A 12,394-nucleotide genomic window follows, 5' to 3' on the forward strand; every position below is an offset into this window, starting at 1 on the left:
ATTCTCGATTTTCCTTTAATGTATTTTCAATTTTCACTTTTCAATTTTAGCAACATCTAATATTTTTATTTGCATTCATTTTTTGAGATGATTATATATTTTTTGTACAATTATAACTTATAATAAAATTAACTTACAATTTTACATAAACTTAATAAATGCACGAAAATTAATTTATCAAAATTATACACCAAAGTTAAGACGTAAAATTAATATGATAAAAATATTTCATAAACATAATTAGGTATAAATAAAGAGATTAAAAGAGTTAAATAATAAAAATAATAATAAAATAAGGATGAATAGTAATGGAAGAGATGAATTTGGAGTAACACTATTCATCCTCATTTTGCAGCCACATTTTGGCAAAAAATGACTGCATTTTGGAGAAATGAGGGAGCATTGGAGATGCTCTTAGCCCTCACCCCATAATGAATGACTCTTATGCCACTTGAATGACTCTAATGCCATGTTTTACACTAGAAAATGTTGTAATGATTTAGGAAACATACCTTCGCATCTCTAAAAGCAAGATTGTCGAGAAAACAAGTACAAAAATGATGGGGTTTACACGATTGTCATAATCTTTACATCACCATAACAAGGGAATCTCATTTCCCCAAAAAAGAAAAAAGAAAAAAGAAAAAAAGATACAAGGGAATCAAATCATTCAATTTTACAGTTCGGTAGCTGAAAGGAACAAGACATTTTTACACCTAGCCCCAACTCAGTACTGGTCAATGACAGGAGAAGGATCTTAAAATCCATACTTAGCCAAAAGATTACAACTCACACGTCGGATTGAGTTCTACCAGAGACACAAAAGCACTACATTGTTAAGGAGAGGAATGTCAAAATAATTTAAATTATTTTACCATCAAGACTGCATTACCAAAGAGTTTGGTTCACGGCCATGTACCCTCAACCTATAAATGCATGTGTGCGGCATCCCATGGTTGGATGTAAAATCAAACCGGATTGTGTCAATGGCACTAGAGCCTGCAGATTCTAAAACATTGAAAGTCTGAGCATTGCTCTTGTCAAGATCATATATGAACTCCGTCAAAAGGAACATCTTCTCGCTATCAGCTGCTAGATCAGTCTCTTTTTTATCATGAAGCCATCCGGATATCCTGCAGTTCTTCGGAGCACTGGACCTATCGTAAGCAACACTCTGTTCAAAAATATCCAGGAGTTGTTAGTACCTTGGATACCTAAGAAGCATAACAGCAGAGAACCAGAAATCTTTTTTGTGATAAGGTGGTGTATGCAGAAGCTCCACCGGTTACCTGTTACCTCCCGCCAACACAAGTACCGAGTAACTCTGCCCACCTAGGCTTAGGTAGATAGGAAGAAATCACCTAGTGTTTGTCCCTTATTGAGTTAAGGCCACATCCTTAGGTGTCGGAGCACAAGAAATCATTCAACATATAGCAAGTTAATGATATAAATTGTTCATCAAGTACACTGCAATACTGCATCATTAAGTGAGCGCTGCAAACTCACTAGCATCAATAGAGTGCTAATCACAGCAGGATAGACACAGTGGGCAGAAAAATCTAAACTTCATGGTGATCATAAATAATCAAAGCTAAAATGTGGGAAAGAGGAGAAGTAATAATACATAGCAAACATGGTGAAACTTTCTTTTTGATAACAAAGAAATCTCCAAGACCTTGCGGTCCATGGTTTGAAACTCGGTGGATAATAGGCCATTAAACTTGTCGCCATGAATTTTTCAATTTAAGAGTGTGAAAAATCATAGTCTGTGAGGCTCATGGGTTGGGGTTGGGGGGTTGGGAGCATGCAGAATGCTTACAAATATATGCTTCAGTCCAATGGACACAAAACTTGTTCAATGTTTTCATACCATGTCTCATGAAAATTCACTTCCCAAATGTGATAGTTTGTTCACACAGTTTCATCCTACATTAGCCATTAGGACCGTTCACTGAAATATCTCAAAAAAAGTGATTTAAGGTCTACAGCTGCTCAGCAAGGTGAACACGCATGTTACTTCATGCCACACTTTTGCTGATAAATCATTTTCCTAAGACCTTTGGTTAAAATTATTGACCGGTCAACGTAATATTGTACATTGCTTAGAGCTATGAAACTCCTAGCCTTCTATTCAATCTAACAGAGTAAGAATTCTTGCTCAAGGTTCACCCAAATTGCTAGAGTTCAGGTCTCAAGTGTGAAGCGTAACAAAAATAGTTGGTGAAAGAAATAAGGGAACTCTTAATTTTAGGATTCCAATATCACCCTTAATGAGAAGGTTTCACCACCGTATGAATGTTTTCCACCACTCGTTTCAAAAGATTTATAGCCACACAAATATTATAGTAACATATTTACAACCACAAGTTTCAAATGTCTTCCCTTTTTCTTTAGCTTCGTGCACAGTCAAATAGGTTCACATAAATTGAGACGGAGGGAGTAAATAACATTTGTAACTAAGCATGAGTGCTCACTAAACCTAGATAACTAATAATATTCACTTATCCACAGTTCAGCTTATCCACCTATGACAACGGAATTGGCCAATCATCACGGATATCAGCAAAATTAAGTACTAAGGATATAGCTTGAGTACTTGTTCTCAAGAGAACAACGGTGCACTAAAGAAACAGTAGAAACTAAAATAGGCTGATCGGGCACTTCAACAATGAGAAAGGAGAAAGGTTCAAGAAGGCGTCTAGAAACTTTTCAATATGTTCACCAAAAGGTAAAATGGACAATAAAACCGTATGAGAAATGGGGGATAGAACCCTTCTCTTTTTTTTCTTTTTCTTTTTCTTTTTTTTTTTGGATCCGGTGGGTGATAAAACCCTTCTTTGATATTATTACCAATTTAAGCAAGTCTGGGGAATTATCCACAAACACAATAGACTACCAAGTATAGCTTAAAAAGTAGAAATGGACAGAAATTGAGGTCCACTTTAAATAATAGAAGAGATCAAAGATGAAGATAGGCAAGCAAAACAAAAACAATGATGAACAGATAAGCAAAAGTACACAGAACAGAATACATCTTGGTCTGGGTTTGGGTCCCTTCTCCCGATAAGAACCTACCCCAGACAATTCTCAGCAATCAAACCATAATGTTCCAATATGAGAGGATACCAGCAGAATCAGTCATGTGCCCGGGTCAAGATTAGCGCAGGCATTTCAAAATAACACAACCAGACATAAACTTACATATATAAACACATAACTGCACGTATGTACCTATCACAAACATAAGCAAACAACAGTTATGAGGTAGGACGGGCTTGCCGCTTCTAGGTTAAAGATTCTCACCCCCTCAAAAAAAAAACTCACTACGAAAGAGAAGACTCAATAAGGCCTTGCCTGAGCATGCACTTTCTAATTTCGAGTCCTTACCCTTAAGTTGCACGTCAATTGGAGGCTTGAGGCGAACTTATGAAGCATGCAAATTAGTAAGCAACACTAGATGGGATACACTTTCATTCTGATTATAACTGTTAAACTTACTTTTAATTGTACACATTTATATGAAATCTACTTGTGCTTCTTTTGATATTCTCAATTTCCATAACCATATTCAAATATGTTGTCTAGGCACAAAAAGGCTCAATTCATGCTGACCCAACCTAGGCTCAGACCGATCAATTTCAATTGAAATCTGAAAGTCAGGCTCAAATTCAATTGTGCTCATAATGACTAAGATGTCAGAAGCTTCCTAAATTCATGCATTTTGAGTTACTAATCACATAAAAAGTCACATATACTCGTGAAGCTCAGATAAACACATCATACTAAACAGTCGGCAGTACCATAAGCAGAAAGAAAAAAATGATACAATAGAATCATCACTACTATCCAATGGAAAAAAGTGTTACCTTTGCAACATGTTCCAGGGTGACAGCTTCGGGTATAATGGATGTCCGGAGCCGGATCTGGACAAACCCCCTATCCCCTTTAAGGGGAAAACACTGACCAGGTTCTCCAAAGCTGGGTGTAAGAATCCTCTGAGCATCATTACTAACTGCATTCCGGTTTAACAAACTCCAGACATCACCACCACCAGACTTAGTAATAAATGGCTCTGAATGCTTCACTACGTGACCACCACCCGAAGCCAATGCATAATCCACCCTCCCTAATCCATCAGCAGCATGTTTCTCTATCTCTTTTTCCACTACCTCTCTCGCATATGCCCGAAATTCATCCAAACTCTTATCATCAAATTCCGTGTCACCTTTAGTCTTCCTATACTCCTCAAATAAATTATTCAGCTCGTCCTTGGACACCCAGTCTTTCTCTCTAAATTCACTCATCAACTTCTCCAAATTTTCAGTTCTGCCACTCACTTCCTTCAACTTCAACTCCAATTCCTCCCCTTTCTCAGCCACCTTCACACTCAACTCATCCCTCACACTCCTAATTCCTGAATCGAGTTTTCGATCAATTACTTCGATTTGCACTTGCATCATTTTCGTAGTTTTCTTAACAAACGACTCCATTTCAGCGAATTTTCCCTCAAAATCCCCAGAAATTACAGCGAGACCATCAGAGTCGTTAACATTATTCGAATTCATAACAAGTCTACGGACCATCTGAATTAAACCAACTAAAACAAGCAGCAGCAACAAATTCTTAGTGAATACACTAACCACAGTCAACCACCTAGGCTTAGGCGGTTTCGAGGGTTTCTTTGCTGCTGCTGCTGAGCCGCTAGCACGGCGAGTAGAGGATGTGGGAGCATTTGTATTGGGCAATGGTTTTTTCACCACTTGAATCGCATCTCGGCCGTCGCTTCTGAAGGAAATGTTGGGGGTTGAAATTGGATCGGCCGCGGCGGCAGCAGCGGCGGTCGCTAAGTTGGAATCGGCTAAATCGGAGGGCTGTTTCTTCTCGACGGCTCGGCGACGGGCTGAACCCGAGGCTGGATTGGCTGTGATGGATACTGTGGAAGCTGACATTGTTGCAAAAAATTCTCAAGAAAACCCTAGAAATTGAGAGAGGGAATTTGGAGAGATAATGGAGGGACGTGAAGACTTCAAAGTGGGAGTGAAATTCAAATGAACCGGTTCGATCCTTCTGACTTTTAAAGGCGTCCCTTTAAGTTGAATTTTGACTCGGCTGTTTGAATTGGGGATTAATTTGTTTTTAGTTGGTACATAAGAAACAATGATAACAATAACAACTAACCCAGTAAAATCGTACAAAGTGGAGTTCGGGAAGAGTAATGTGTACGCTGACCTTACCCTTACCCGATAGAACAGAGAATATTTCTGATAGACTCTCGGCTTAGAAAAACAAAAATAAAAAACAAAAAAAGACAATTCATTAATAACTCCAGTTGGTACATAAGTAAATTAACTAAATAAAATTCTTAAATTCTTTCATAAAGTCACACAAAAGAACTATCCATCTTATTTATGCTTGTGTCCTTCACTCTTCACAGAGTATGCATATGTCTCCCTCCAAATATATTTGATAGTGATCTTGTTTGCTTCTAACAAAGATTACAATCTATAACAATATTTTGTATAGGTTGTTTAGGGATGACAAACGGAACAGGCGGTACGGTTGCGGGTACACTCGCGTAAATCCGCAAAGACTTCAACCCCGCAAAGTATAATTTTCTATTTTCAACCCGCCCTGCATTAACTCTTCAAATTTTTGTTTCTTTTTCGGGAGAATTTGATAGTACATTTTTTCTCTTTTCTGCTATTTAGTATTAATTTAAATAGGAGAACTAGCTAAAAGTACATCCAATTTTCCTTCTTTATTTAAGCTTAAAGGTATCCTACTTCAAGTAACAAAGAAAATCTTTTCTTCAATGCTTAGTTGGCTACATCACGCTCACAAGAAGAAATGATATGATTAGCATAGTAAAATCTGAACTTGCACATCAAAGTTACTATCCCTCTTAGACTATTATTTTCTACTTTATATTTTATATGGCGATGCATGGTTAGGATATGATAAGAAAGAAGAAAAAAACTTTTGATAACTAGTATCAGAATGTAATTTTTGAACTTATGATTTTAAAATTTTATTGCATTTCTATTATTAGCATGTTATTAAGAGTAAATCGGACGTTTAAAATTTTAAAAAAAAATGTAGTTATAAACGTGTGTTTTTTTAGAACAAATAATTTTTTTTTAATCTTATTAGACCAATAAATCATGGGTTCTCACCTATTATAAGTTTCTTCAATACTTACTTCATTTATAATTGTGTTGTGGACAATGAATTCAAGTTTTATGTTTTTCTTATCACAGCTGCACAGGGGTTCAATTTTAGCTTAGAAGAAGGGCCTTAGCATTTTAAATATTTAAGTTTTTGTTTGAAAAAAAAACTCTTACTCGCAACCTGCCCCGCACCCACACAATCCTATTGCCATCCCTAAGGTTGCTTGAATGAGGAGAATTAATCTCTTAAATTCAGCATAATTTATATATATTTGGTCTTTGCATCTTCTTATACTTTTTTTTTGTTTTGGTTTAATGGATGATTTTTATATATAACTAGTTAAGTGTTTGGGTTGATACATAGAGGGGCAGGCTTGTTTCCCAGGCAAAGTAGGATACTGAGCCAATGTATGAACTATTACTATTGCAGTCCGGTACTTGTCTTGGAAAAATAGTTTATAAGATATCTGCCTAAAAAAATTAATTTGTAAATATCGGAGGAACTATTAGCATAGTTAAGCTACCAAAAAAAATTCCTTGTTGGCTCTTTCTTTTGCCAAAAGATAAGTTACTCCATTATATTCCCTATAGTTGTGCTTGACCCTTATCCTGTTCAGCTTTTGAATAAGCAACATGCACTCGAAAAGAATAGGATCATAAGCACCATTACCAAAGTTTAGCATTCTAATAACCCCCATGGAATCAGTAGCTATTTCTAGTGGGGTGAGGTTCCTCTCCTCTGCAATTTCTAGTTTTTGCATCTTCTTATACTCTATATAATAATGATATTAGTTAATAATACATTGACTATTAATCACTACATAATAATGGATTTATTATTAATTATCATATGAATATTATTGAATTGTAATATTCATAAAATTAGTATGTGAATCAAATTATTCGTTAGTTTATCTTTTGGTTACTTTACTTAACAGCTTGTTTGGATGGTTGTTCCCCATTGTATCGTATTGTTATTCCAAAATAATGTTTGTTTTGATTGTTTTATTAAACTTGATTGTATTGTATTGTTAAATCCATTGTTCCGGAACAAAGAAAATTCCCTTTTTTTGAAACAATCGATTTGGTGTGGTGGGATTGTTTCCTATTTTTCTTTCCAATTATGCCCTAACTTATTACTCCACTCTTATATTTTACTCTTTAGCTTTTTTTTGCTATTTTAACTGCAAATCTCCAATCTATGACCTATTTTATTATTTTCCAAAATTTCTGCCTCCAAGTTTAAAGGTGTTTTGCCGCCTTCTGTTTTATTTTTTCTCTCAATTTGCTTTTAACTCAATTCTACTTAGTTGTGCTCCTTTGGTTTGCCTTCTTCTGTCTCGTTCCTTTGTTCTACTTTCTTAAGGTATTTTGTCTTCTTCTGTTTTGTTTCATAGAATTATTTTTATGCATAATTTTTGATAAATTTAATATTTAAACAAATTAAGGATATTTTAGTAAACTTATCAGTTGCAGTACAATATGACACAATCAAACCAAACAGCAAAATATTATTTAACAATAACAAACAATACAATATATCCAAACATTTATTCATAAAACGATACTGTATGGGTCCAAATTTGAACAACCATGACCGTCGACGAGTACGACGAACGGCGAGGCCCTCGTAACCTGACGACCTACGGAGGACGACCTTAAGACAAACAAAAGATTGTACGACCCTTGTAATACCGGCCCATTAGGGGATACTTGGAATATTCCTTTGAATATTCCTTATCATTTGTCTTTTATAGCTTAAAAGGGTTTCACTCCTTATATATATATAACAACAACCTTGTAAAGGGGCACTGCTTGGCCGATCCATAATACTTATTGTAAATTTGCTTACATAAACGAGTGAGAAGATTTATTGTAAAAGATTGGTTGATCTGGATAGATAAAGAAATCTTACTATCCGTATTCTCCTTATCCATCTTTCGTTCTAGAGATTATTATACTTAGCTAAGATTTACCCCTTCATTTTCTTTGATTGATTTATTCAAAAAGACTTCGTTATCTTTTGAGTCAAACAGATACGATACAATACAATACAATGTATTATAAAACGATGGGGAACAATAATCCAAACAGAGTGTAAGTTCATCTTAATTTAACAGACCAATAAAACATCTCATTGCTACAAAAACGGAACACTTAAATCTCTTATTGTCATGCCATAATAAAAGAGTATTTTAAGTCGTTTTATCTAGTTGGCAAATGAATAGACAACAATAGTTTGATTGAAATATATATACATATATATTTGTGTTGTTCCTTTAATAAATTTAATTTTGATATAAATAGTTTGTACATTGGATATTACATTAGATGATACATTGGATGTTCATGTTGTGAATAACTTAAAGATTAAATCTCCTACTTTATGTCCATCATCTTTACTTTTTATGCCTATAAAAGGCCATGTAATTGCAATGGAAAGATACACCAAAGTGAAAAGAAGAAAACACTTCTCCCTTCTTTCTATCTCTTTTTATTTACATTTTACTGCATTGCTTTTATTTTATAACATGTTATCAGCATGAAACTCTAATTTTATTCTTAACTCCTGCTAAGTTGAGCCATTTTATTAAGGTATGTATCATTATAATCATTTTATTTATGGCAGTACATATCATATGCTCACTGTTTGCAGATTACTTGTGCGCTTGGGCATCTTAAATAGTTTAAGTGCATTGCATTTATTAAATAACTATTTTCTTCCGTGCTCAACTCTTAGAGGACCTCAAAGTCATCAAACTAGATATGCACTAATGTCATACTTATAATATTCATGGACTCCCTGGATCAAAACATATCTTTAAGGCATTTTGAAGAACTGTGAGAAATGAATTGACAAGCAATAATTTTATAGTTTAATTACTTTATATTTATTGGAACATATAAATAATGTTAGTCACGTTCAATTCTATTAACACATATATATCAATAATATAAAGTGAAATGAAACAAGTATGTAATTTCTACTTTATGGCAAGAATAAAATGAAATAGTAGATTGTTAACATGATATAGCTCTATTTTCATTTCTTTTACCTTAATCGTTTTGTTTTCATTAATTGTTTATTATTATAATTATTTCTCTAACTTATTCATCTTTTATGATAGTTTTCACTATGTCAAATTTATCAAAACTTGAATTTGTGGCACTTGACATCACCGGGAGGAACTATTTATCATGGGTTCTTGATGCTGAAATTCACCTTGACGCTAAAGGTCTTGGAAATACTATTATACAAGGAAATGAAGCATCAAATCAGGATAAAGCGAAAGCCATGATTTTCCTTCGTCATCATCTACATGAAGGGTTAAAAACTGAATATTTAACCGTAAAAGATCCACTTGAATTATGGATTAATTTGAAGGATCGGTATGACCACCTAAAACTTACGGTATTACCGAAAGCTCGGTATGAGTGGATACATTTAAGGTTGCAAGACTTTAAAACCGTAAGTGAGTATAATTCTGTTATCTTTAAAGTAAGTTCTCTATTAAAATTATGTGGAGACACTATCACAGATGAAGACTTATTGGAAAAATATTTTCTACTTTTCACGCTTCAAATGTGGTGCTACATCAACAATACCGTAAAAAAGGTTTTAAGAAATATTCTGAGTTAATCACATGCCTACTTGTGGCAGAGTAGAATAATACTCTATTAATAAAAAATCATGAAACTTGTCCCACTGGGTCAGCTCCATTTCCGGAAGTGAATGTTTTAGTAGCATATGATAAGTTTGAAAGAAAACAAAATAATTACCGTGGTCGTGGACATGGTCGTAAACGTGGACGTGACAGGGGGCGAAACAATTATCGTCATTATAGTGGAAATAAATTGGAGAACAATAAGGGTTCTCAAATTAATCATTCAAAAGATAAAACTAGTATGTGTCACCGATGTGATATGAGAGGTCATTGGGCACGCATTTGTCGTACGCCAGAATATTTTGTCAAACTTTATCAAGCCTCCCTCAGAAAAAAGAAAATAATGTGGAGGCACACTTGACCTTTCAAAATAATGATGATGAAGCATGTCCCTCAAATAAATATGATTCTAAGGCACATCTTGCATATAAAGATGATGATTTTGAAGGCCTAACAAATATTACTCATTTAGAAGTTGGGGACTTCTTTGAGGATATTGACTGAAGAACTAATCATCTTACTGGGGAATGAAGCTATAAAAGTTGTTATGTTTATGTTTGCAACTAGTTTATTTTTCTTGAGTGTATTTTCCTAATGCATCATGTGTTGCTAGTTTCTACATTTCTAATGTATTTCTTAATGTTTTTTTCCTGCTTGTCTTTCATATTTCTTATGATGTATTATTTGTCTTTTTTATGAAGAATATGAAAATTCCCCAGTCTTCAGTTGGACTCAAGATTAATAAAGATGATATATGTCTTCTGGATAGTGCTACAACACACACTATTTTAAAAGATAAGAGATATTTCTCTTATTTGGTAATGAAAGAAGCGAATGTTAATACAATATCCGGTAGTACAAGATTAATTGAAGGTTCTGGAAGAGCCAATTTATTACTACCAGGAGGAACAAATTTGGCTATTGATGAAGCACTATATTGTAGTAAATCTCAAAGAAACTTATTAAGTTTCAAAGATATTCGCCAAAATGGCTATCATATTGAGACTACAAATGATGAAAAGATTGAATATCTTTATATTACTACAATAATGTCCGGTAAGAAATATGTGCTTGAAATGTTACCTGCTCTTTCCTCCGGCTTATACTACACAAGTATTAGCAGGATTGAAACACATGCCGTAGTAAACGAGAAGTTTACTAATCAAGATAATTTTATTATTTGGCATGACCGGTTGGGCCATCCTGGTTCTAATATGATGCGTAAAATAATTGAGAATTCACATGGACATGCAATGAAGAATCAGAAGATTCTTCAATTTAAGGAATTCTCTTGTGCTGCGTGTTCTCAAGGAAAATTAATTATTAGACCATCAACTATTAAAGTTAGGATGGAATCCCCTGCATTTCTGGAACGTATACAGGGTGATATATGTGGGCCCATTCACCCTCCATGTGGACCATTCAAATATTATATGGTTTTGGTAGATGCATCTACAAGATGGTCACATGTGTGCTTACTATCAACTCGCAATATGGCATTTGCGAGATTGTTGGCTCAAATAATAAAGCTAAGAGCACAATTTCCAGATTATGCAATTAAGACAATTCGTCTTGATAATGCTGGTGAGTTTACATCCCAAGCCTTTAATGATTATTGTATTTCAACTGGGATAACAATTGAGCATCCGGTTGCTCATGTTCATACACAAAATGGTCTAGCAGAATCATTGATCAAACGCCTCCAATTAATTGCTAGACCAATGCTTATGAGAACAAAACTTTTCATTTCAGTATGGGGTCATGCTATTTTGCACGCAGCAGCACTTGTGCGGATAAGGCCCACAAGTTATCATAAAGTCTCCCCATTGTAATTATTTTTTGGTCTGGAGCCAAATATATCCCATCTTAGGATCTTTGGTTGTGCGATATATGTTCCAATTGATCCACCACAACGCACAAAGATGGGTCCTCAAAGAAGGTTGAGGATATATGTTGGATATGAATCTCCTTCTATTATAAAATATCTAGAGTCGATGACTGGAGATTTATTTACGGCAAGATTTTCTGATTGCCATTTTGATGAATCAGTATATCCAACATTAAGGGGAGAAAATAAGCAGCTGAAAAAGAAGATAGATTGGAATGCATTATCACTGTCTCATTTAGATCATCGAATAAGTCAATGTGAACAAGAGGTTCAAAAGATTATTCATTTTACAAAATATTGCAAATCAATTGGCACATGCATTCACTGACCTACCAAGGGTGACTAAGTCACATATTTCAAATGTTAATGCTCCAATTCCAGTTGATATCCCGGCAGGACAATTAATTAAAGCAAATGAGTCTAAGCCATGCCTGAAACGTGGTAGACCAATCGGTTTTAAAGATAAAAATCCTCGAAGAAGAAAAGGAGCAAGTGATCAAAGTGAACATAACACAGAGGTAGTGGCTCAAGAAGAGCCCCAAGACGTAACAAATGATAAGACCTTAGGGGAGGTCCAGGTACCTGAAAATAATGAGAATGAAGAGATATCAATAAGTTACGTGTTAACCGGGAAAAGGTGGAACCGAAATAATATTGTTATCGATAACATTTTT

The 12,394-nt window shown here is 34.7% G+C and overlaps 1 protein-coding gene across 1 annotated transcript; it reads right to left on the reverse strand.

Moving 5' to 3' along the window:
- Nucleotides 1–523: 523 nt before the first annotated feature.
- On the reverse strand, nucleotides 524–5,101 carry LOC104247462 (SUN domain-containing protein 1-like). Its single transcript, XM_009803486.2, has 2 exons — nucleotides 3,867–5,101; nucleotides 524–1,174 (listed from the first exon to the last, which is right to left on the reverse strand). The coding sequence occupies exons 1-2, from the start codon at nucleotides 4,947–4,949 to the stop codon at nucleotides 878–880; spliced, it is 1,380 nt and encodes a 459-aa protein (XP_009801788.1). The 5' UTR covers nucleotides 4,950–5,101; the 3' UTR covers nucleotides 524–877.
- Between the last annotated feature and the right edge of the window lie 7,293 nt (nucleotides 5,102–12,394).

This window comes from Nicotiana sylvestris, chromosome 1, assembly GCF_000393655.2.
Source record: "Nicotiana sylvestris chromosome 1, ASM39365v2, whole genome shotgun sequence".
Taxonomy (NCBI): domain Eukaryota; kingdom Viridiplantae; phylum Streptophyta; class Magnoliopsida; order Solanales; family Solanaceae; genus Nicotiana; species Nicotiana sylvestris.

What these genes read in the sequence shown, in the direction of transcription:
- LOC104247462 (XM_009803486.2), bottom strand. Translation starts at nt 4,949, where the DNA reads ATGTCAGCTTCCACAGTATCCATCACAGCCAATCCAGCCTCGGGTTCA. An exon ending in CCCTGGAACATGTTGCAAAG is followed by an intron (nt 1,175 to 3,866) that starts GTAACACTTTTT and finishes ATTTTTGAACAG; the next exon opens with AGTGTTGCTTACGATAGGTC.